This window comes from Poeciliopsis prolifica, unplaced genomic scaffold, assembly GCF_027474105.1.
Source record: "Poeciliopsis prolifica strain line A6 unplaced genomic scaffold, Auburn_PproV2 SCAFFOLD006, whole genome shotgun sequence".
Classification (NCBI taxonomy): Eukaryota; Metazoa; Chordata; class Actinopteri; order Cyprinodontiformes; family Poeciliidae; genus Poeciliopsis; species Poeciliopsis prolifica.
In genome coordinates this window covers 10,066,121-10,093,178 of record NW_026562381.1, presented here as the reverse complement: position 1 = coordinate 10,093,178, position 27,058 = coordinate 10,066,121, and the positions used below count along the sequence as shown (strand labels likewise).

The 27,058-nt window shown below is 37.4% G+C and overlaps 1 protein-coding gene across 6 annotated transcripts in view; it reads right to left on the bottom strand.

Moving 5' to 3' along the window:
- LOC129360700 (protein diaphanous homolog 2-like) overlaps nt 1–27,058 on the bottom strand; it is a 431,171-nt gene that overhangs the window by 310,801 nt on the left and 93,312 nt on the right. For all 6 annotated transcript variants that reach the window (XM_055031060.1, XM_055031065.1, XM_055031064.1 and 3 more), the window contains one exon: nt 10,324–10,463. In XM_055031060.1, the coding sequence (XP_054887035.1) occupies nt 10,324–10,463 (140 nt within the window). The remainder of the gene's footprint in view (nt 1–10,323; nt 10,464–27,058) is intronic.

Below are 27,058 nucleotides of genomic sequence, written 5' to 3'. Positions count from 1 at the left end.
TTCAACTGGACTGCAGCAAAAATATGGTAGTCACTATGTTGTTTTTAGGTGAAAAACAGAAAGATCAGGGATTGTCTACTCAATTTTTCCCCTCCACCATAAGTCTTACTACAAGTTGCAACATAATATAGTTCCCCTCAAGGTTCTTAATGCACTAAATGTTTTGGGCCCGCTCTCCGTCCCAGACAGCCCATCATTCTCTGTCCCCTCCTGCATGACTTCAGGTCATTTGCAGCCTGCCTTCTACATGCCCCAAAAGTTTACAAAGAAGAAAAAGCTATAAAAATACTAGATGGTGCACATTCAGAGCTTGTCCTGGAGCTATGAAAAGAAAGAAGAAGAAAAAATAAAAATAAAAACATACTTCATTAAAGAAACTGGCCAAATCCACAATAAATCGCTACAAACACCAATAACTAGAATCTATATTTACAAAAAAGATTCTGTTTACTGTCATATTAGAAGCTTCAGATTACCTTTGCTCAATTTTTATTGTCGAGAGCATTGAAGTAATGAATATTACTGCGTGACCCATAATCACTGAAAGAGATCAAATCCTTTCAAACCCAGATGTAATGTGACGTTGTACTCAATGATTACATTAACTTTGAGGAGGACACATTCATATAATATTTATGGCTGTAATCCTCTGGTTAAGAACCACTAAAATGCATTACTTTCAATCATGTATAATCTCCAGGGAACATGAAAAAATATGTTTAAGAGAAGCAATTTTCTTTCAATTTTATTTTAGTTCATTTTTGCTCACTTAACATGATTACATTGTTATCTTTACTGGGATATGTTCAGACAATACATGCTTACATTAAATGTCCATTACATTACAGATTTCTCAGAACATTTTCTGTTAATTTCCAATACTGCAAAGCAGAGATGTGCTGCTATTCTATTGGAACTTATTTGTTCGCCTTGAGTGCTATCCATTATTCAGTCTGGACATTGCAAAGTCCATCATTGATATGACCTGCAAAGTGAGAACAAGTCGAAAATGTGCAAAGAAAATAGTACATGGCTCAACGGGGACCAAATCACTCTGTCCCACCTCATGTTTGACTGATCACTTCTGTTGTGTTTAGAAAGCTCGTCCCAGGATTGATTCCAGTATATAAACCACTTTTATCATTTTATGAGGGCTCAGCGAGCAGCTTTGTTCCTGAAAGCTTCGGAGGACGCACAATGTGTTTCATATTGCATTACAGAGCAGGCTATATAACTGTCCCTCTGTGGGTTTCAGGACCGGTTTGGCGCTACAAAATGTCTGAGCTATGCAACAAATGGATCTCCAATAAACAGCTTGAAACAAAGCTACACTGGTGTTAGCTTAGTGATTCTGTCAAACTTCAGTTGGGGATACATTACATTTTGCATTTTTGTCAGAAAGTGTGGACTGTGACGGGAAGCAAGAAGGTGAAGAACTAAAGTAAACTTTCTTTAATTAACAAAAACAAATCACAGCAGGGCAGGCGATAAATATTCCGCCAACACTGCAAACCTAAATAAAAAGGGGCAAGCAGAGCAGATGCAGGATCATACTGACAAGGTAGGATTGCAAAGCAAATTGGGTTTCAGGCAGCACAATCACTAAGGGGGAGATAATGAATAACAGAAATCAGGTGAGGAGCAATAAACAAAGGCCAGATGTGTGACAAGAGCAAGTTTACAACAAAACAGGCTTTCTAAATAAAACTCAAAGGACCAGAAGAAAGAAACCAGAATCTGTGTCCAAAGAGACTGAAGAGAAAACCAAAATAAATCAACACAGAAAACAATAAGACAAGGGATAACGAAACTCCAAAATCATGGTTAGTATGCTTTATTATTGTCATTGAACAACTGATTGTTTAAAACGGCGCTGATTAATAATATAACTCCTACTTGTTATCTTGTAGAAAAGCTTCAAACAGAAAGGTGTGTACCTTTATATTATGATCCAGAGGCTGAAATGAGATTGTTGGGGATAAAAAGCAGTAAAAGAGGTGATAAATGCAACGTTTACATACAGAACATAAACTGTTAGCATAGAAAGAGTTTTCTAAGTTGCTATGAAAAACTCATAAGGCTGATGCTAAAGACTTTGGCTGGAAGTTGAAACACTTAAAAAAAAAAAATAAAAATAAAAATAAATAAATAAACCTTTCTACAGACAACACTGCTAATTCTTATTTGATGCCCCAATAAGACAAAATATTAAATTTAGGGATCACATGTAAATTGCTAAATTGGCAAATACTTTAGACTCTCTCTAAAAACACTCATAAATAAATATGTTGATACTTCACACACCACATATTCCTTAATATGCATTAATACACACATAAAACCCAAAATCTACTGTCTTTCGTGTTTCAACACTTGGGGGTTCAGCTAATTAACACCAATGAAAGTAAAAGCATAATAAATAGCTCCAGAAGTGGATACTTTGCAAATGCCAGACAGCAGTCTGTCAAGCCCCATTGTGCCAAGATATTTTAGCTTCTCAGGGTAAATTTTCTTTAGCAGATGTTGGATTACACATAAAATCACCACATATATAGCAGAGCTATTTAGAAAACTGTTGATTAAAGCAAACAAAGTGAGATGAACTCCCAGGAAACTACCAAGACGTATTATGTATCCAACATTTTAAAACGGATATAAATTAGTGATTACTGGATAAAATTCAGACAAATACAAACTCTCCACTCATAGCTTCACATTACTTGGCTCTAATAATATCCGGCCTCTGCTGGCTGGCACTCTTGTTTTACATAATGTATCCTCCGAAACGTTTTCTTCATAAAGTAGTCAAACACCGAGTTTGATGCCTCTACCTATGCAGCCTCAGGACTCTAGCTGGTCTCAGCACTCCCCAATCGTGATGTCGAGTGTAGCCAAGCAAGCAGCAGAACAGCAGCGGTACTCACAAAGAGCTCTCTGAGGTGAAAATCTGCAACATGAATTAATGTGCTGCTGAATATCCACGTGTGTACGTTTCAGGCTGTGCATGAAGCCTCTATGAGACAGTGGAAAGAGCAGAATCAAAAGTTAGGTGTGCAGTCAGCTGACAGCTCACCGTGATCCCTGGATGCTTTGAAATGTCTCCCCACAGAGTAGAAAACACCAGAAATTTTTATTCCTCCTCCATTGAATGCCAAGGATTCAGTCCTGCACAACAATCTGCTCTTCTTACAACCAGCTGAATTTCAAAGGATCAAGTAAAACTAGATGACCAGAGTCTGTCTTTTAATATTTTAAAACGTTATCAAAAACTTTGAGCTGTTTCTGACTGGAAAACTTGGTTATTTCAGGACCTGGCAAAGATAAGTTTAAGTGTTTCAATGAGGAAAACACAATGCTGAGCGTATCTCAACATCAATGTCGCTATTTTGTTGCAGGAAAATGTTATATTGAATGAACTTCAGAAGTCTTTTACCAGATGTGCAACAGTATTTTTGCAAAATATACAAAAATATGTCTATTCTTTGTCTTTGAAAAGGCTTTTCTTCATAAAATAACAGCAGAACTGAGAGTGGCCATATTTTAATGACTGAAGTGACTTCCTGTTTACTCAGAAATGATTTTGAAGAAGCGCTTCAAATTGCATTTTTGTTTAATTTTATTTATGATGACATTATGACACAATAACATGAATGTATTGTATTTAGAATTATTAAGCTGCTCTACTTGAGCATCTTCTGGTAAAGGGAATCTATTTACTCAGAGCCTCGGTAAAATGAAACACTAAGATTGATTAACTTCATTTTTGTCATGGCAGTTTTTACAGCCCACTTCAGATCTTTTGCTCCCCCCCAAAAAAACTGATTTACATGACATTATTTCTTTTTATTCCCACTATCGGAAATATTTTCATTTTAAATCCCAATAAAATAAAAATGAGTGATTTCTCAGTTATTTATGCATAAGTCTGGGTGTAACAGATAAGGTTGTGTTGGAGGTTAACAGATGGTGTCATAAAAAGGAAACGAGCGCACCCCTTAAAATACGCTCAAGACGGCGAGGACGTTTATGTCTCCAAAATCACTTTCACTGGCTCGAAGGAACAAGGGCAAACTTCAACTGTGAAGAAAGCCGCGAGGGGGAAAAACTAGTTAACCTGCTCGTTTCTGATTGCGTGTCACGTCCATTGTAGACATGACATAACAGTCATGCCAAATTTAACCATCAAATCAAACTCTCTGCAACAGCAGCTTAGAAAGTTAAACACAGAAATGGATTTACAGATTTTTTTTTTTTTTTCCCCCATCCTCAAATAACAGTGAAACATTCGCCGACAAACCTCTGCGAAACAATTATGTCCTGTAATGTTCGAATCCTTCCAGGTTCAATTCTCCTTGACAAGTGGAAAAGAAAAAACCTTTCCGGGGGGTGGAGGGGTTCAATTCCAGGGGTTTGTAATAAGAAATTGAAAGAGTGCTTCACAAAAAAGCACTTCTCTGGTTTCTTACATGCTTTGGTTTGGTTACATGAATGCATTCTGCACTACAAGTTTGTCTATTAATGAAAACATGATCATCATGACAGGGAATTAAACTGCTTTCTCTTAAATTTGATAAGATATAAGCTATTTATTACTCTCCAGTGTGTCCTGGTGTGGTAATTAAATATAACAAAAGCTAAATTCATGTATTTTAAAGTCCTTCATATAAATAAATTTATCTGACAAGGCTTGTGATTAAGTTCCTCTGCTTCAAAATGAATATACAAGATGATTAGCTTTGATTTACAAACATCAAAAATGACAGATTTGAAATAGTATCATTCATTCATAAAGTGACACCTCATTGTAGATTCATTGAGAGCCACTAATCACACTTTGTTTCTGTGCCAGACAAGATTTCAGGCCTGAGCTGTCGAGAGAGCAGACCCGGGAGACGTTTAGAAGCTCATACTGGTTTCAACGCTCACAACAGCAGAAGGACAGATGGATATGCTCCTTTGTGCTGGTGTTAATTGCCTGCTGTACTCGCAGCAGACAGAGAAGGGCCAAAGGAGGAAGAGCGAGAGACGTAAGAGCCCTAGTTAGAGCTGCTACTTTTAAAAATTTGATGTCAAGAGAGCAGCTTTTCTTCCATCTTGTATATGTCTTTTATTTTACTGTATGACCTTTGGCAAGAAGTACGAAACTTATCTGCAATCAAGAACGGCAAAATGACTTAGGTTTGCTTTTGTTTCCAAGGTAACCTTTAATTTTAACCTTTCATCTACAAGGGCTACTTAGGTTTCTGCAGACTGCTGATAACCAGCTGAATTATATTTTACTTGCAGTTTAGCCAAAGAGAACAACAATAAATTGCGTATTTTAAAAATATTTGGAACGATTATGGAATTGTTGAGTTTATATGAAGCTGTGTGCCACTCTAAGAACAAGAGGCAGACTCATTTCATTAACTTTTAACTGAAGTATCTTTAAATTTAGCTCATTTAGTAAAAGTATTTATATTTAAAACATATGGAACATAAAAAAAATACATTTAAGAGAAAACGTTGAAGCGAAAAAGCTGTGGGTGGAACAATATGATATTGAAAGTTCTTTGTTGTCATAGAGGAATGAGTATGATAATTGGCCGTCTTTACACTCCAACACAAACTTATTGGCTGCATGATGTCATGACTTGTTTGAAGATAAACTTGGATATTATGAGTTAAGGCACCACTTAATTTTCATTTAGTATAACTAAAGTACAGACATTATAAGGGTGTTATAAATCATGTTAATTATGGTTTCAAAATTAAATTGGTGCAGATATAATTTTAATTGAGGTTAGAATTAGCTTCTGCTACGTATCATAACAGTGTATGCTTTTATGTTAGCAAACCTAATGTTTATGATTATTGTTTTAGGGTTTCTGCTACAAATGTTTTAGTTAGCAGGGCCCACAATTGGTACTTTGGTATTCTAGCTTCTTAAGCTCCAACTTCTTTTCAATAGTTTAGGTATGCTCTACATGACTATGTGGATTTTCTGTAAATTTTAAAAGAACAGAATTAGCAGGATATACAACTTTGCACCTTTATTACACAGTTTGCTGCAAAAGCAACTCTTGAGAAATTGCACAACACCTCAGCGAAATCATCCACACTAAGCTAATGACTAAGCTAACCTAGTCAACAAGTACACCAGGAGTGAGCATTTCCAAATCTCAGACTCGTGTCCTGCATGATTTCAAATGTTTCCCTGTTGAATAAAACTGACTTAAATGAACAGGTCATTAGCAGGCTCCTGCAGAAAGAAGTGACAGCCTGATAATTCAACTATCTGAGGCAGGTGTTTGGAGAAGGGGCATATTTAGAACATGCAGGGCGCTAACCCTAGAGTGTGATGGGTGGCTTACTCACACTGTCCGATATGAAGTTTTTATGCCCTTCAACACTTCTACAAAGAAAGTTATTTTTTAATATTTAAATCTGCGATAAATGTTCGAATTGATATTAGCTCAAAACGGTGCAAACATTAAGCATGCAAGAAAAATAGAGGGTCTCGCTGAAACAAGACAAATTCTTCCTTCTAACTTAGAAACTAAGATAACTTAATTTTCTATAACGTGACATCTCACTCTGTTAGAATGGATTACAAAATTAATAATAAGAGGCTTGTAAATCTGACAGTTTTAAATTAAGCAGCGAGTATCCAAATGACAAAATTAAAAGTGAGAAAATGAAACAGAGGATAAATAATTGGCTGGGGAAATTTGAATGGAAAAAGTAGTAGAGAAACTCTGCAGCCGAGGAAAACCAAAAGCAGAAACAGAGAAGGCAGCGGACGCTCCGGGCAATGCCATCTGTGGGTGGATCAGCGAAGGCTGCATGCCACACACCTGTGTGGGACTGCCCTGGAGATAAGGCCCACAGCAGAATGGCCACACGGCCACCTGTGCTGCCAAACAGGTGCACAGCCCAGCCAATTAAACTATTAGACAAACACAGGCCTGTGGGAGCAAATTAGCAGGCAGTGCAAACATCTGAGGGAAGACAAAAAGCAGCGGTAAGCACTCACAGTGAAGAACAACACTTTGCTAGCAAGTCTTTGAGGTACACACACAGTTTTAGTTGCTTTCATCACCAAAACAAATCATCAGATCAACTTAAATGTTTTTCAGTGTTTTTGTGACACAGGTCAGATTTACATACATGAAGGCCAGATTTAACTCCCATACATTTAAAAGAGCTCAAGTTATCCACTTAATATAAGCAGACAGAGAGACTGGGCTTCATGTAAGAGGACACACTGCTTCCGACTGAGAGACAGGTCAAGATCATTATTCATGAAAGCTTTTACTTCAGGATCGCCGGGGCAGTGTCATTAAGTCAGTGTGGGATTACACAAAGGGCTGAAAGCAACTGAGAGAATCATAAACACAAGAAAGAAATGAGGATGTAAGCGGAGATGCTTCGAACAATGTACCTGCAGAGCACAAAGACAACCTGAGCTAAGCTGTTAGAAAAATGGTCAGATTTAAGGAAAAACGTATAATTTCATTATATAAAGACGAATTTGAAAACTCATAAAATTAAAACAACTTACTGTCCAGTAATTTCAGAAATTTGTCTTTTCTTCACGTTTTTATGCATAGCTTTAATAAACCTGTTTTAACTTTTGTTTAATAAACTGCTGAAAGTGTACTACACTAAAGCAATAAGTAAAAACGCTTAAAAAGAAGTGTTTGAAAGAGAATTCTATTTTAAGTTGGAACTAAGTTGAAAAAAATGCAAGGATTTTCCAAATTATGTTGCCCTCATGTTTAGTTAAAAAAAAAGACCAAATGTTGACATAACACCACCACCCCCTCACACAAAGGAATCCAGCATGAGGTGCTCCAGTAAGAATATGATGACAGTGCACAAAGGTTACATTAACATAGCACAGTCAAATGCAGACTTTTTGTGCGTTGTGATCCATAACAACAAAATATATTCACATTAATTAGCGGTAACCTTCTCCATGCTGCTGGAAAGTGAGTCGCTTGTCCCAGGAGATAAATAAGCGGCATAAAGATAACTAAATGACCTGAGTGAGTCAACACCCACACAGTCCCCTCTGCTTACACAGCTAAAGGTTGATCTCTGGCTGAACCCCACCATCTGTTGAATTTAACTCTTTCCTACAGACATTGAAAGAGGTAAAGCCTTTTACACACATCTGCAGGGCGACCCTATCCTCGGTGAACCACCCTTGTTACAAGGCTCTTAGACATAAAACAAACTAAAAATAATAAATAAATCACCTAAATTTCCATATTATGCTAAAGATATACAGCTTCAAAAAGATTGAAAAGAACCTGTTTACCTATTATGCACACTTATGTTGTTTCCTATGCACATTTTAATGAAGGTTAAACTGCACCAATTAAAAGTTTAGCCACTTCAAGAAGTTAACTGGTAGGGATGTCCCAGATTAATCTCAAGTATTGGGTTGACATCTAAATTATTAAATGATCAGTACCGGATAGCCTGGCTAAACCCAGATAAAAATCCCAGGTGTTTTCATACCGTCTTTGATTTTACCTCAGCTCATCTTCAAGCAGTGAGTTTTACAGCAGCATTTAAAACCATATTTTCATGGGGACACTTAAAAAAAACAAGTTAAAGTATAGCTATTAGATAAATGTGTTTTTCACTATTCACCTGTCTGTCGTACTCCAAAAACACAAAATCTTACAAAGTATTTTTGGTTTAGTTTATAGAGAAAATATGAAATAAAATAAAACTAAATTACAAGTAAGTAATCAGCATGATGTTGGAGATTGTTTTAAGTCCTTAATACTAATTAAACAGTATTAGTCATAAGTGAAATATTCTGCCTTAAAACCAATATTTTATCTTCAAAGCTATGTCCGTTACAGGTGACAAAGTGTCAAAACATTGCAAAAATATTTAAGATGGTGCAAGCATATCAGTGCTGTCCTGCAGAAACTCAATCTATGGCTGTTCAGCCAAACATGTCAGACAAACTGTAGCATCTAATTTAAACTTAATACCTTAGAGTCAGCGTTCTATTATGAACACAAGGTCTTCATTTAAAAAGCTAATTTTCAAGAAAAAGCTAATTAAAAACATTATCCTTAAGTTTTAAAAGTTTAATGTGTTGTTTTAGCTCTGTACAAAAGTAATTAAACAGCTGTCTTCTCATTATAAAGTTTTTTAATCATGTTTCAGTCAGTACAGTCACCAAATAGAGATATCAGCTTTTTGAAAACTGGTAATAAATCTACTTTAAACAATCAAAAACCGGTGCACATTTTCCCAGTTTATGAAGATTACTATGTCCAGATGCTCCATAAAATGAAGTATCCCATCAGGGAGGAGAATGGTCTGAAACAATCCAATATGAAAGAGGAGAAAATTGGGACAAACAAAAGAGCTGAAACTGATCTGAGAAAAAAAAGGAAAAAAAAAGAATCATACTAGGAAAGTGTCTTCCTGAGAGAGAATATCATTAAATGAGTTTCACAGAAATGGATAGCCTATCTACAGCTATAAGACATGTCTAATTTGCAGCAGCGGTCTTGCTTAAGGATACCTCTTGTCCCCAAGTCTTATGAGAGACAAGTTGCTGGAATAAGAAAATGGTGTGAACATGAGTAAGAGCAGAAAGAGGGACCCATTGAAGTGGGTGTAACATTAGATGGCAGGACTACAGAAAATCTGGTGTTTAAGCTAAATAAATAATACCTCAAAGCGCTTCGCAAGGCTTTCACTGAACACCTTTGGAGGACTGGGATAGAATGAATTTGTGGTTAGAGCAACAAATAGGAGAAAGAAAAACACACATTTATGCTCTTATGAGACGAGTGCGTTTGACCATTTTAATTGGGGTGACCGCTGCCAGTCAAACAGGGAAAGAAGGAGAGGCCTGCCGCACAAAGAGTGGGAGTAATTGTATTAAGTCGAGTTATTTCGTGGGTCAAACATTTGTACGCACTAATGCACGGTGGTGGCAAAAATAAGCAATTTTATTTTTACATGGATAACTGCCTCGTGGATTACACTGGAGTCGTTTCACTGCTCAGTACCAGACTAATAACATAATATTTTTTCCCCAACTCTCAGAACAAAATAGAAAATCTGGTCCCAGTCAGTGAATAGCAGCATTTTTCTGCCATGCAGGTTATTTCCAGCTTTGTTTCTCCTCTCAAAATTGTTCATTTCTCTGGTTAAACAACCCAAACAAAGTGATTTATTCAAGGAGTTGAAATGTTCATGGTGCCAGAGGTCTTCTGATAAATTTAACTATCAAAATTTCCCAGCGATCAAGATGAGTGAAGGAACAATTATCCTCTGGTGATAAAACCTCTTGTTACCAACCTGACAGGGTTACTGGTGAGAGACACTCTGAGAGACTCCAGGCAGTTGAACAGCTTCTCGTCCATGATGTTAGATCGCAGCTCATGGACGTATTCCTGGGACGAAAGGGTGCACTCATGCTTGCTGTTACGTAGCCCACCCTGCAAAGAAAAACACAATATGATTAGATTAAAACTTTGAACCAGAATATTATCAATATTTTATTTTTTTTAAAAACTGTGCTTATATGCTGTCAGGCGCTATGTTTTAACATCAAGGACAGTCTGAGTCACACAGAGGGGCTGAAGCATTGCTACCGAAACAATAATTGTGGTGTAACTATCATGTTTTGTAAAAATATTCATAACCAATGTGATTTCTTCCCATTTCATAGGAATGTATAATAGTATGCTTGTATGCAACAGACCAAAGAGGCGCAGAATTCTGACAAGGTTTTGTTTTCAAACTGTGAACATGTCCCTTCATCCTGTCCTCACCTTCAATAAGTGTACCATTTGATGAGTAGTTTTAAAAATTAAATATTGAACATATTTTCATGTTGATGTAATTTGGCAGTATACAGATGAACACTAATTTTATTTGACTGGTAAAACCATATTTAAGCACACAGATGTTATCTTGAAGGTGCAATTTATGTGGCCAGCTAGAATGTAAAGAGCCACATAAAAAGTGATGGCTGGCGAGATTTGGCCTGCGGCCCTTTAGTTCGACACATGTGCCCTAAGGGGACATGTGTAAAGAGAAAAGAAGAAAAGTTGGTCCATGTATGGACAGGTGAAAATTTTACAAATACACAAGCAATATAATTTGCCATGTTTTACTTGAGTTTTTGGATGACATTGTCAGATATATTTAGTGTTTTCAATTCTCCTACAACCATACTAGCAGTCTGAGTTTTGGCTTCCAAGAGTATCCTGTGTGCAGGAGGAATCAACTTTTCTTTTTTTTAGTTATTCCTTTAGGGGTTCTGTAAATTGATTGTTGCTTTTCATTTGAAAAAAAGTAAAGTTTATCTGCTAAGCCTTTTCACAGACAAAGCTATCACAAAATGATGTCCTGAAAACCAATAAAATAACTAAAATTAAGTGCCAATTAAAAAATAGCAGAATAAAACACATAGAAAATTTGCTTTAAAAAGAAAGAGTTTTAACTTTTTTTTATTTTATTTTATTTTTAATGCAGCAATAGAGTAACCTGTGAGGTTTGGCCTTTATGAAGAAATTCATATTTTTTTCCAGTAGTTCAAAGGAAGGAATTCTGAGGAATTTACAGAACAGCAGTGACATGAAATGGCATGTTGACTATTTTCTAATTGCATCCTGAAGGCAACTTGATATTCTGGATTTTATTCAGGGGCGTCAGAGTAAAGGGCACACATAAAATGTACATTTAATCAAATACGACAAGACAAATTACTGCATATGCTGACTAAGTTCTCCTTTTAATGTTAATCAGCAAAGACTAATCCCGGACTCTGCCACCACAGCCAAAGACAGGCACCACAGGCAATCTGCAGCAGTTTCCGCTTCAAGTAAATGGATTCTAGTGTTTAATATCCACTGGGACGTGTTTCTACACTGATGTTTACACAATGAGACCAGTGGTGGCACCACACACATTCAACTCAAACACATAAACACCAACTCCCTGAGCACACAATGAAGCCCACTTTAGACTATACATTGATAAATGGATCGACTCCAACGTCACTAAGTGATTGAATCGATTGCTGGCCCCAGCAGGCACTCAAACAGGCCTCAAAATGAAAAAAAAAGCTTTTCAAGGAAATGTTTTACATTTTTGCCCCTCCACAAACATCTCAGAAAATTTGATAATTACTGGATGATTTCGATAAAATTACCTAGTTAGGCGGAAGTTGGGTCTCAGTACCAAAGAAAACACATGAGGAAACTCACTACTGAGACTCCATCACATTATCCAGAACCAGACTCCCTGGCATAAGGAACGCAGCTGTATTCATTCTTGTATTGCTGGTTCCCTACAAAGTGAGCTGTGCTAATAGGCAGTTTGGGAGGTAATAAGCTTGCTCATTTATCTGGAGAAAAGAGAGACCTGCTGTTCTGCTGCAATGCACAGTCAACATGAATGAGTCTTTTTTTTGTGTGTTTGTGCATGAAAAACCGGAGGGATTCGAACAGCAAGCCACAAATCTTGTTCTTTTCACACAAGCCGAGCTTGGCCGTTGACTAAATGATATAAAAAATAAATTTCTTTGAAAATGGTAATGTAAAATCATATTTTTAAAATGATCACCAAAGCATGATTCATACACCCAGTAGAAACTGTGGCATGCAGCTTAGCAGCTTATTGCTGTGGCTATATTAGTTCTCAAGTACTAAGATGAATATTATGCAGAAGAATAAACAAGAAACTAATTTCAGATTTCACAACAGATTTCTGTCAACAACAGGAAATTTGCTGCATATTTACGCCATATAAAATTCAAGTCGCTCTAGTATTTACAGCTCAGAATAGCTGAGTATTTTAGAGTCAATTAAAGGAAAAGAAAGTAGGCAAAGGGTAAAGCTGCACAATCTCTAGAAAGCGTTTAATTGTGATACTGTTGCTGAATATTGCAATGCTGACATTGATTTCATTTAATACACATTTTTTCCTGACATTTTCTTTCCCTCCATCCCAAAGACGCTTCACTTTCAATTTCAACATCTCAGCTGCTAAAATAAAAAAAATAAAAAATAAAAAAAACACACCAATGGGAATCAACATCAGTTTGGCCATTTTTTAACATACCGGTGTCAAACTGGTTTAATATTAACAACCGATGTTTATTTACGTTTTGTTGCTGATTTTGTGTTTCAGCTGGGAAAGGGGGGATATCCCGTTGTTTTCAAACTGTCAAATATATAACACATATATTAGTTAATATTAATTATTGGGCATAACAGAAAAAATATACCATAATCAGACTGGTGCGTCCCTCTTTATACATATAATTCTTGAAATACCAACTGATATAACAAATAGTAAAATCTTTTGACTCATTATGTGAAGCATAACTGGACCGAATATTTAGTCCAAAGATGTTTCTTGTTAATGGATTGGATGAAAGGTATCATTAGTGAAATCTATCCAGTACTTAAAATGCATGTCATCCATATTGTCTAATCAAACAAAGGCTGCAGACATTAAAGAGCTATAAAGTGTTCCTTAACACAGGAAATTACTTGTGTCATATCCAATAATACCACAAACAGGGAAAATTGCTGCTCAAGTAAAACTTATTTATCCTTAAGAAACATCAAAGTGAAACACTTCTGAAATGATCTGTAGCTACAGTAAGTAGTTTCTTTTATCATACTTAATGTCATTGTTTTTGTTTCACTTTAAGGAGACTCAATACCAAAGCAGAAATCAGAGGAGGAGAAACATACAAGAGCTTTAATTTTTAAAGATAAATAGAGCAAATGCATTAAGAACTAAAGAGAAGTTTTGCAACTTTTGAGATTATTTTGACATCGATGTCATGTATAGTTTGTGTGTAAAGAGTAATACCCTTCAAATTGTTTTGGTAATTTTCCTCATACTTATTATCTGAAGTATTAAAAAATGGGTAAGTCATAGGTCAGGAGGGAACATAAAAACCATTTAGTCATTGTGGGCATTGATTTGCAGGATGAATTTGAGACAAAATTTCAAAGTTTCTTAAAATCCTACATTATTGATTTGAACATTTTGTCAAGATGCCAAAGGCCTGGTAATCTATTTTACATAATGACTTTACTCAGTAGTGCAGACTCTGTGTACAAAAGCTTTTATTCTAAAATATCTGAGTGCTTCACTAATTCACAACACAAAAACCTCAAGTTAACAGAAAGGTCCGACTTAATGTTTGATTCAATTTGAGGCAGTGTTTCAGAATTCTTTTTAATTTTGTGACTGAATTAACTGATATTAAACCCATTCCTTTAATTAATATTTTACTGAGACTTCTGCTCCTAACAAATCTTGCTTCCATAAACCTTACAAAAAAAAGAGTTCCACTTTGCAATAGTAAGTGAATCAAATGAATGTTGGGATAAAAGGCAGGTGAGCAAATTAATAAAAAAGTCGACAGTTTCAAACTTTTCATTCCTGAATGTGGCTCATTTTTCTAACCATACATTCACAGTAATGGGTCGTTAAAGGCGAACGCGTTCCTAAACAAATACATTTATCTTTCTACTTCTCCACAGTTCCCAGCAAACGTTCCACGATGTCCAGAAAAGGTTGAGATCTGGTTTCAGCACATGATCTGACCTCTGGAAACCGAAGACTTTGGCCATAAACTGCTTTTTTATGCTCTGAGCTCAAATCAATGGGCTCCATTGGGGTAATATCAACATTACACCACGATACTGGCAGCAGAGAAACTATCTGAGGAGAAGGAGGGGAAGTGGAGCAGTCGCTGGCTGGCCTCTATGTAATAAAAGGTTTTTCCTCTGACTGGTTCTGAAATAATGGTCAACCTGGAGAAAAAGCGCAAGACCAAATCAAGAGGAGAATCGTGTGAGTGGATATTGATACATGAGTAAGAAAAGCCAAAAAAATAAAGGGTAAAAAGATACAGAAAAAGTAAAAAAAAAAAACAAAAAAGAAAGATTAAAATAAAAGATAACTTTGGGAATAAAAGGAAGGGCAAAGACCATCAGGAGACTCTGCAACCTCAACGGCAGAGGAATGACTTGAGCCTCATCTCCTGCAGCTTATTGAATCCCCTGTCTGTCGATAACAGTATTTCCTGCCAAAGAAAATAGTGTTGGGAGCAATTACTTCAGTGAGCCTGTCAATTTCATTTTGGGGGGGGTGGGTTAGAGGTGCGTTGCGGACCCTTTCCTCTGTCGCTTCCACCTTGTGCCCCCACCCTCACGTTCTGTACGCCGTGGGGAGTGACTGAGTGTCTCGCCGTCTATCGTTGGGAGGAGCACGGAGACAGTGCCAAGTCGGCTGCTCCGCAACATGTCATCTTCACCTGTAATGAGCCTGTAGCAAGCTTCCTCACTGCCCTGTGCTCAGCCCACTCAGGCTGACTGATAGATACATTATTCAGCTTCTTTGTCAGCTTAGTGGAAAAGCTTATAAACAGTAACAAGTCTGGACCGGATGCTCATGCAGAGATCCAGCAGATGTTGCTTTCTATAGAGGTCGGCTCTCTTTCTGCAGCTGACAACTGTCAAAATATTGTTTTTTGCAGCTCTTCTTTATTATGGTTTATAGTTTAATTATTCCATTTACCATTTCAAAATATTCTGTTTGGATATTTTGTAACAAATTAGCACATAATTATAAAATGGGAGGAAAATACAAGGTTTTGACATTTATTTTCAAAGAAAAATTACAAAGTGCTCAGCTGCCTTCAGCCTTAAACTCCTAAGTAAAATATATTTTTAAATCAATTATCAAAAAATGTGAAGAGAATGTCAACTGCAAACCTACGGAGACACAGATGTTTATGTAAACTCAAACCTTTGGAGTGGAGAGCCATAATCAGAGAAGCACAAGGCCAAAGGGACCTCATGAGGGACTGCAGAGATTTACAGCCGGGTGAGAAAATCTGATGACATAACTTTTAGTCTTCCTCTCTTCAAATCTGGCTTTTATGGAGATGTGGCAAGAAGAAAGCATGCACTGAACAAAAACCTAAGAAGTTAAGTTCATCACATGGTATGTGAGTGAAATATATAGAGAAATGTTTTCCCTGGATAAATATAGATTGCAGCAATGAAACACTGAATCTAGACCTAATTGAGTCTGCTGCAACACAAAACACATGTTCATCAATCTCCAGACCAAGAAAGTCAAATGAAAAAGTTTTAAATTACTGGAGAAAGATGATTATCGGCTCTTTGTGTGTAATTAATGAAAATTACAAGAGCACCCACAGCTCGGTGTAGAAATAATACAGATAGAATCTTGGCAATTAGAGGATATCAAGCTGCATGATTGCCACGTTACAACTTAATTTCCTGTTCATTAGCGACTGATGGATAAGTTGATAGAAAAGATAGCACAAAAATGGATAACAGACATGAGACAGGTAGAGCGGTGTGTCACATGACTCGCATTCAGGAAGGTATAAGGAAAGTAGCCAAAGTGATTGAATAAGGAAATAAGCAATACATAGGATCCTCAGGAGACCAACGTTGGAGGCGTTGTGGTGTAAAAATGAGTATTCCTGCGTTTAACACAATCTAAAGTCTGGCGTGCGAGCGTGACAGCATTGACGGTAAAGGTCAACGGGAACACGGATCAGTTGAGATGCTGCTTGGCTGGACAATGAGTTTTGCTAAGCCCCCCTTAAAGGACAGAGTTCTGCTTCTGGCAGATAAGACATTTCATCTCGCCACCAGGCTGCGGGGCTCCCAGCACAGTGGGGGATTTCCCAGCAGACCATGTGGCAAAGCATTTCATCTCTTTCTGTCATCATCCATCTACAATTCAGTCCTTTTGCTTCTTTCTTAATTTTTTTTTCCCCTTTCTGTCTCTCGCTATATCCATAGTGCGGTGTTTTTGAACCTTGGATGACAGCTACAAAGAAATATGCGTTTATCTGCTCACACCAGGGGCTTTTTCCCCTCCATTTTTCTCCTATTTATTTTCTTTTCCAACTTCTTATTCTTTTGGTCAGGAAGCAGAATCAACAGCTAGCGCTATTCTTCTACGTCCGTGAAACTAGTAGTTGCAGATATCGGGGACAATTAGGCCTCCATCATGCACCAAAGACGTTGATACCATTAAACCCTGTGCCTTGACAACTTCACAGCAAAATGGCATTAAAACTGGAGACCAAACAAAAGAAAACAAAAAGCAGGAGTAGTCAGGGCATTGTGGCATCTGTTTGAGAGCAAGCATAAAGTAAGGACCACAACTACTAAGGACTTATTGCCAATAGCTTGTAAGGACAATGCAATCATTCACTGCTATTTGCATGTTGTAGGGGTGTACATGCATGAAAGGTCAGGCTAAATACAAAGCTTCAACAAATAAGTCTGTACTAGCGATATTTGTTCAAAACAGTTCAAACAAGGGTGGAATAACTGTGAGTGAAATGTACAAAGTCTAGAGCCTTAAAACAAAAAAGAGATGACTTATTATTTTGCTGAAAATTTAGTGAGAAAAATAAAAACGATCAAAATAATAACAAGAAACAAAATAGCATTTGCATTCTTTCAGCCGCAGTAGGTAAGAGCAGATGTGGACATGCAAAAGGTAAATTACTCCCAGGGGCTGGATCACACCTTTTAAAAGGCACTTTCTTATTACAGGTTTCCTGCTACGCATGCATCACTTTCACAAATCAGACGACTGAACATGAAGTACAAAAAATATTTGGGTTCAGAGAAGTTGTGCTAAAAGGAAGCAATTTGGCCAATTTTGCAATAACCCATCTGAACCCGGTCTGAAACAGCAGTACAGTGGCCCCCAACTCACATGGGTCACTGACCACAGCCACTGTCAAATAGCAAAAAATTATACATATTCTAAAACTGCTTATAACTGCCTATTTAATCACCAAATACACCCTAACATGCACTAATACACACAGTGGAAACATTATTAGCACTACAACAGAAGCTAAAATCTACAGTCTTCCTTATGTCTGCTTATGGGGAAACAGCTAACCTGCGCCAAAGAAAACATACGGTGTTCCTGGATTGGCTGATTTGTGAACACCAGTCAATAGAAAGTTAAGTAGCATTGCACAGAGGTATTGAAGATTAGAATGCTGCATTTTGTTTAGAATAAGTCACATATTAATAATCCTGAAATAGGCTGATTTTCTGTGAATAATTTGGAGTTGCTTTCCACAGAAAAAAATCACAAATACTGAACCATGAATAAGTCGGGGACCACTTGAAAACTTTAGAGTCTGTGAAGGTCACTGTTAAACCTTATGCATGCTTAAATTAATTGACGTCAATGTGTTTTCCATCACACAAGTGATTAAGGGACGTGTGCAAGAAGAAGCAGAAACAACATGTTACATTTTATTGTGAGCTCTGCAGCATGTTTGGTTCAAGTTTGTATTCATAAGTTAGTGTAAGGTCACATACAAACATCAGCTGAAAGCCTATTTAGGTGTCCACAATAGAAAAACCAGCAGCTCTTGACCTATAATTTCATCTTTCAAGCTTTTACTTTTTAGCTTGACCGAAGTTCAAACTGTTGACAGCGAACATCTGTTCACATTTTGACATTCTCTCCAAAATTGTGGACATAGAGAGATTAAAGCTACAGACACTGTCAAAAGAAAAAGTCCAGAGACTTCAGATCCAAATGAGGGTTGACTCCCGGTGTCATCATCAGTACACTGGATAGGAGGGAAATATTCTTTTTACAAAAGAGATCATGACTCCCTGTTATCAAGACTGCAGGGGTCTGAAGAACATCATCAAAGATGAATTATTCAAGTGAAAAGTGGTGGATGGAATAAATGTTTCCAGGTGGAAATGAAAATATATACAACTCCTATATCTATTCATCGTCTATTCGATGAATAGATGTCCAGGGTCAGTCGTTGACCCTGGACAGGTCAGCAGTTCATCACAAGGCAGCATAGAGACAAACAGGACAAGCACACACATACACACACTCACAACTAAAAACTATTTTCAGGAGAACAATGAACCTAGTATGTGTGTGTGGTTTGTTTTTTTCTTTTTCCTTTGTGGGAGGAAGCCAAAGTACCTGGAAAGAATCCACAAATTCATACAAAGACCATGAAAACTCAATGAAGAAAGTCTTAAAGCTGAGCTTCAAACCCATATTGATGTTTTTAGCTCTTCCCATTAATTTTGTGCTCTCTAATTCACTGTGACTTGTTCATGTTGCATCTGTTGACTAAGTCTCAGTCAGGAAACAGGTGTTGATATGAAGTTTGGTTCAAACTTGCATGTGCCTTGCGAATCCAAAAAATATTTTGCAACAAGTGAAGTGTTGTTTATGTATCAGTGAATACACAGCCCTGCTCTCTTTGTCAAGTCCACGAAACAAGCTCATGGCCATGGAAATGGATCTGGTTTGGGTGTTTCGACATGATCTTTTAAACCCTAATGACTGAAATCACTTGGGTCTGAACTCTGGCCTTGCTTTATTGATTTCCTTAAGCTGTACTATAGCAATACAAGCATCCCAAAGTAAAAAAACAAAACAAAACAAAAAAACACTGCCATATGTACAGTGGGTGCCACATACGGTTTCAAAATTCATCCAGTTCTTACTTGATTTGTTTTCCTGGAAACTATGATTCATTATTCTAATATGCATTAAATTTAAAGCCCCTAACAGCAGGCTTCATTAATGCCCGACAAGTGGGAATACTGTGAAAGCTTCAGTCAAAAGTTTTCTGCATTTTGTGTGTGTGTGTGTGTGTGTGTGTGGTGTGTGTGTGTGTGTGTGTGTGTGTGTGTGTGTGTGTGGTGTGTGTGTGGTGTGTGTGTGTGTGTGTGTGTGTGACCACACTTATTAGAGCGGTTCTGAGCACCAGTGTTGGTGTGTACACACTTTTCTCAGGTTCTGTTTGTATGTGGTGTAGAATATTCCCTGAAGCGCCTCTCCCTGTGCTTTGCAGGTCTCATGAATGCTCTGAATTTCAATGACACTTCTATGAAGACAGGAGCAGATGTCAGCAAGCTTACTGAAAAGCAGGTAGAACACAGTAGAAAAAGTTGAGTTGGTAGCTGACTACAAACAACCTGCTGAAGGAACTCTTAAGTCACGCATCTATTTGCAAAAATCTAATATGTTATAATTCTAGTGTCAATGCAACAGAAAATAGCACACTGAATTTTACAGAGCAATTAATTTAAGGTGAGATTTCAAATTAAGACCCTAAAAATTACAACCTTCCAGTGACTTACTTGCACATATTTTAAGAAATTCAACCCAATGTCGGACAAAACTCAAATGAACAATTAAGAACTCGCAAAACTTAAATTAGGTTTTACAAGGTACAAAGAGAAGGTGTTCAGTGTATATATCAGGATAAAATGTGGTTACTTTACAAAGTTTCAGAAAGTGAGAATCAAAAAGTTATGATGAGACTTCCTGACACATTTCTCTCATCAAATGCACCCTGTGATGTGACAGAAAAGATTAACAAGTTAGCTGTTAGGAAGTTAAAGTCACACAGGATCAAATGTACGTTTTCACAGAGGTGTGTTGCAGTGATTGCACTGTGAAGGCCAAACGAACTATGTTCTCTCTTTGCTTGTGCATCCAGCTCTGGGAACTTGAGTAGAAAAGTCAGAAACTGAAACAACCAAAATGTATGTCATCGTTGACTGAATGTACCTTAGATGAGGAAGACATAAACTGAGTGTGTGTTTGTTTTAAAACAGCAGAATGAACTGGGTCTGTCTGGTCAGAATAATCCCACTGTTCCAATATTGTAAACAAGCTTTTGCTCTAAAGCAACAAAGACTTTCTGATGCAATAACATCATGCTCCAAGGAAGGCAACAATTTTAACCCAGCACTCAAATTGCTTAAATCAAAGTGCTTCAGCATTTCAGGATTGTGTTTATCAAAAGAAAAACACCTCACTAAAATTCACTGTTCTCTCGTTTTTTTCCCTAGTACAATCAATTCTTGACAAAAAACATCTGTAAAATCAGCCGCATCCTATTTTAGAAACAAACAAAAAGCCAACTGGCTTGATCATCATCTTTTTGATACAGCTGCTTTAACAGCACCCAACACCACCATGATTGTTTATCATGGGTCTTGTCACTTTTTTTGCCCTCAAAGAACAAGAAAAGGCTCATTTCTTCTTCTGTCTGTTCCATTCTCTGACACTGACAGCTCTCTCTATTTGTCGCCAAACTCCACAAGGTCAGAACAATATTTCACCCACATGATGCAACGGACAAATCTAAAATCTATGAGTTAGACAGCAATGGGGGAGTATGCAATACTGCATTCAGGTTTAGTTGTGGTTTGCCCTTCCTTCTTGCCGCTTGCTGCTAGCCTTTGTTGGGCTCTGTGTACCACCGTATGAGGTGAAAGAAGCTCAGCTGGTTTGGCCTTACCACAATGTTTCTGGCATCTAAACCTGCACAAACCTTGCATTGATCCATACCTTGAGTTGAAAAGGTTTTAAGTAGACAAATTCTGTTTTTTAAGACCAAAATGACTAAATATTTTATGCAGAAGAAACCGGGTAAAGTAAATGTTGAATGGATGGTGTTTACTATATCTTCACTTGACCTCTAATTGTCTTACTTTCTAAAATGGCTCCCTTAGAGTCATCTTTATGCCTTTCTACATTCACAAAGGAGTGTTCGTCTTTTATATATGGTACAAACCCTGATCGGACTAGGGTTGAATTTTTCTAATTTATAACATCAGTTTATAGACTAAAGTAAAAATTGCTGGCTCAATTCGAAATCATTGACTGTTGTCAAGGATATACATAAAACCAACAAACTGTCATTCCAATTATCATCCATTTTATCCTGAGGACAGGCTGCAGAGAATGTGCAATAAATAAGAGGCAGGATGATTGAGGACAAAAACTGAACTCAGGTAAAGATGATTTGGCAGAGACATCGTTGATGTCCGATCTGTACACAAGTTCTGTGGGCAGGGGATGATGGAGGGGGCAAGCATGATTTATGACAGACCTGGGAGGGATAGGGCTTGCCAGAAAGAAGAACAGAATCAGTGCATGTTTGTTTGTATCTGGGTATCTGCAGTACTCGCCTAAGAATGAGAGGTAATAAATGGAGTTCTAATAGGCTAAATACTTTTTAAAACTTACACAGAAATCCTAACTCACTGCAAGTAAAAATATATTTCTTGAACTTTGAAGCTGAAGAGTTGGATTCATGGGATTCAGTTATTATTTCCCGAGCAGTCAGCTTTGATCTCCTTCTCATGTCTGCATTGGGGTTGTCTCGTCTCTAATAACCACAGATACATTTCCGTTCCTCTTCCCTGTTAGCAAGATAAATAGGATTTCAAATTGTCTGGTGCTAGCCCATCAGGAGAAAAAAAACCTGATCTATAAAATATCTTCCATGAAAAAGGGCGCTTGGAGATTATCCTCTCATCACACACAGCAGATCTAACAGAAAAGGGTGAGAGAGGTGAGTGGGGGAGAAATAATGCAAGTATGCATGAAGAAGCCAGACATGTCAAGAAACAAACTTTTGAACAGTTAGCTAAAAGTTTAAATTCACCAAGGAGTCAATAGTCCAGCAGTATTTACAGTCTAGAATCAATAAGTAACTTTACTATTGCACAAAATGTTTTTCTGTAACTTGAGACCGTTTCTATTAGTGTATGTGGCGCCTTGCAAACACTCTGAAGTTTCCACATTTTGTAAAAGATACCTTCCACAACTTCTATGTATTTTATTGGGAGTTTATTTTTAAATCAACACAAATTAAAACTTTTTTTTCCACTAACAAAAATCTAAAAAGTGTGACACGCATTTGTTCCAGGCGCCAAGAGTCGGCACTTCCTGCAAGAACCTTTTGTTAACGTCACAATTTTAAATCTTTAAGGTATACGTCTCTACTAGCTTTGCACATTTAAAGAGTAAAACTTTTTCTTAATTTTCTCTGTAAAACGGCTCAAGTTCAGACAGATTAGATGGATAATATGAATGAATATCATCTTTTTGGTCTTCAGGTAATTTTCCACTTTTGACAAGGCTCGTAGTCTAGCACACAACAGTGGTACAGTCTAAAGTTGACCTGGTAAAGAACGACATTCTCACAGCATTATTCTGCCACTACCATGTTTCAGCTAAAGAACAGTGTGTTTAAAGTAAAATTCAATGTTGGTTTTCCATTGGACATAGTGTTTTGCATGTAAGCCATATGGTTACATTTTTAACAGAGCAAAAAAAAGCACCTTGGTTCATGAAAACTTACAAACATTTTGCAAAAAATTTTTCTACAATTTTTTACAAGTCTTCCAAAGGAAATGTAAATCTCCATATTTCTTACCAACTCTCAGCTTATGGCAGCTTTGTGCTAGTCTATCAAATAAAATCCCAAACAAAAATGCATTCTGATATGAAAACATCCAAGGCATATTAAATGTTATAACAAGTATTTAAAAATAAAGGGGAAAAAAAGACATAGTATAAATTAGCCGCAATTCAAAGACAAAATGCTTCAATTTACTTTACAAAATCAGCTCTGTTTCTTCTCACTTTACAATTACTTTGTCTCCACTCTGAGGCCAAGACCCATTCAAAGTCGGTAGGAATACCTATTCATCAACACTTCTGTGTCCAGGCTCTGTCCAATAACAGATGGGGAGATCTTTAACAATCCATAAATAAAGGCTGCAAACTCGAGAAAGCACTTACATCAGCAGAGCAACACCTAAACGAACTCTCTCCTAGGTTGGGCTTCACTACTTTAACAAAGCAAGATTAATTTGACTGCTGAATTGAGGCCGAAACCCGAGCCATGGCATGCTGCCTAACTGATGGCAAGGTGCAGCGTGGCTCCATTCCACCAGGATCATTGGTAAATGTCAAAAGTGCAGAATTGCATGTAAGTGGCTTAAGTAAGAGGAACATGTAATTCTTTACCTGGCAGAGAAAATATTAGACCCCTACCACAAGTCGGACACAATTAATGAAAAAATAAATGACCAGTCAGTGTAATAGCGGGCCAAAAAGATAACATCTGTGTCTCTAAACTCATTCGAGGAGACGACATCGAACCAACAACTGGCTTTAATAAGAACAAGAACAATCACAGCCCTGCTCCACTTTTATGCACAGGGGCGATTTAGATTGTGAAATATGAAATAATAATATTAGTGAGTGAATTTATTAGGGAGAGATTAATTAAAGAGATACTGGGAATATCATATCTTTGAACTATATCAATAATACCATTAACAATAGCAGAGGAGGACTGTTCAACACAATGAAAATCAGGCATACAAAGAACAAAATGAGTGACTTTGGGTGACTTAATTAAATCCATCATATGTGGAAAAATTGAGATTAAAATGCACCCACTGTGTTTGAGCTCTGAACTTGGAATGTTGCTCCGAAAGGATGTAATGAGAAATATAATTATCTTATCAAAAGGGTGATATTATGTATGTTACAGGCATATCATATTATTTTATACCACAATCGAATAACTATGTAACAATCAGTTGTTTTAAAATTGCTTTATATATATATATTTTTAATCAAAATTCGCACTTTAGCGTTAGCTATACAGAATATTGGTGTAGCACTTTCGCAATAGCAGAACAAATTTTTATGATCATTGCTTTAGAGTTGGCTTTTCAGTAAGTGGTCCCCATTGATAATTAGCATAAAAGTAAATCTTGATTTGGATTAAAGGACAACCTCTGACCTCTATGAATGCTTAAACTTTCAGATACTAAGCCTCAATTTGTTTGTGGCAACTCCTTATCCCTCCGCCAGTAAGTGTACTCGGTCTAAAAAGTTAAACTTTCCAGACATCAAGAACCTGTTTCTTTTAAGCAGCGGCAACCAGCGAGTTGGTTTCCTTTTTTGTTCACACACACGCAAACACACCCATAACCATCATTGACAGGTGTGACCTTTCAGCTACGCTGGTAGCAGCAGCCACTCTCGCCCCAAGACAGTAGGCCTGGATTAGTCACTCTCTCAGAGGATTGTGGCGCCCTGCATGAATGCGCATGTGAGGCCCAAACTCTCTCCAGCATGGCCGAAGGGCCTGCTATGAAAAATAGAACACCTAATGCCTGGAGATAGAGACATTCATCAAAGACCAGGGCCCCCGCCTGCCTGCTTTGTGTGCTGCCTCCCCTCCCTATTCTCTATTCAGCACCAAGATGCTGAAGCCACTCACTTATTTCAGTCGTAAAAGAGGGATGGGAAGTTTTATTATTATTGCTTTGTGAATGTTTATTATTTCTACCCCTTTTCCTTCAGTTTTCGCTCTCATACATTTTTTTTTGCAACCATTTACATGCTTCAAGTGATCTTTCTTGTTTAGCGCGAGATAAGGATATCAGAGTGTCATGAGCCATCAGCAGACAGATAAGTATGAAACTACTTCAACACTCCATTCAGCATATTCAACACAGCAGGTTGCATTTTGAATGACAATTGCCGGAAGCCCACTGAGAATACAGAGAGAAGACCAAAAATAACCCAAGAAATGGTAGCCATGCCAACTAAACAGATCGAGCAGTTAACCTCAGCAGTGAACTACTAAACCCTGGGGTATAGCTGCGTTATGACATCTCCTCTTCACTCCGTCTCTACATTCCTCTGGCACATCAACGAAGAATATTGAGGTTTAGGTTTCCTATTATAAGTCTCTGAGAAATGTAAATATCAGAGAGGAAAGTATTTAAAATATACAAATACTATGCCGGGTTCGTTATCCTCTACACAGTCGTGACAGAGTCTGTAGACTTGATTTCTATTGAGCAAATAACCACTGATGCTCTCAACAAAGAGGGTAAGTCAGAAAATATCCTTAATTAACAAGTCAAGTGCTGTATCAACGCATATTATTGTAAAGTTTACTGGATGGAAAAGGTGTGGAAAGGAAGGGGCACTGTCAAACTGAAACAAGCTAATTCAGGAATCTGTCTGGAATCCGTGTTTGAAGAACCACCATACTGATCAATCCAGGACACAACAGCCCTCCAAATTTCTGACAAACAAATGTTTTGGCTTTAATTTGTCATGAGCCATAACAAATAAATTACGCCATACTTTTCTATGACGTAATTTATTGAAATGCACCTTTACATTTAAGCTACAATGATGCTGGTCATTGTGACAAGCATCACAATGAAGGGAGGTACTGCTGACAATGCCAGTCTACAAATTTTTTGCTGTGAATGTTCTGCTTTGGATTAAGACAAAATAATTCACGCTAACTTGAATGTACACAGTTCAGATAAGCTCATGCATTATAGCCTTCAAATCTCTTATGGCCACCTTTACTTTAGCTGTTTATTTTGGTTCAAAAAGATTTGTTGACATGGCTTTCCTTTCATGAGTAAATGTGATTTTCCCTTCACACAGACTCTGTATGTAACAAACCAACCATAGCAGACCATGCCAAAGGCTTGCCAGCAGGATTCATAGCTGCACAGAAGCACCGCAGCACGCAACTTCAGGTTCCTCATGGGGTCACTGCCTTCCTTCATACTTTCATTTATCCTTCTGTAGCTCTTCATAACTCACCCTCATTGTTTTCAATCAAAATCTTAAGCTTTGATGGGTCTTTAGCAATAAGAACTTATCTTTTAATGTCATGATTTAGCCCAGTCTAGCTAGTTCAAACATACTTCTCTTCATTTCAAAGCATTCAGGTGCAGTTTCAGTAAATAGGAGTAAATGCTGTTTCATGTACCCCAACGTGTTCGTTTGCTCAACTGACTGAACATTGCATCAGGCATGCAGAATGTGTTTGTCTATGTGCCTATTGTGTGCGCCGGTGTGTGTTTTCTGCCAGTGCCAAGGGCCTCTCAGACGTGGGGGGTATAACACTCCTCAAGAATAGGATTTAGTAACACACAGGCAGGCCTGGCAGTGCAGCTTCAAAGCAGAGGCAGGAAGAAAAAATCCCTTCTCTACATGTATATTTCTTTAACCATCTGCACATGTCTGTGGTGTACATTTTGTCAGGGATAAACCAATTGTCTTTTTAAAGGGGCATTCATTTGAAGGGGCTTCATATAATAGAGCCCTCAAGCATGAGATGAAGAAAAAAAAAAACATGATT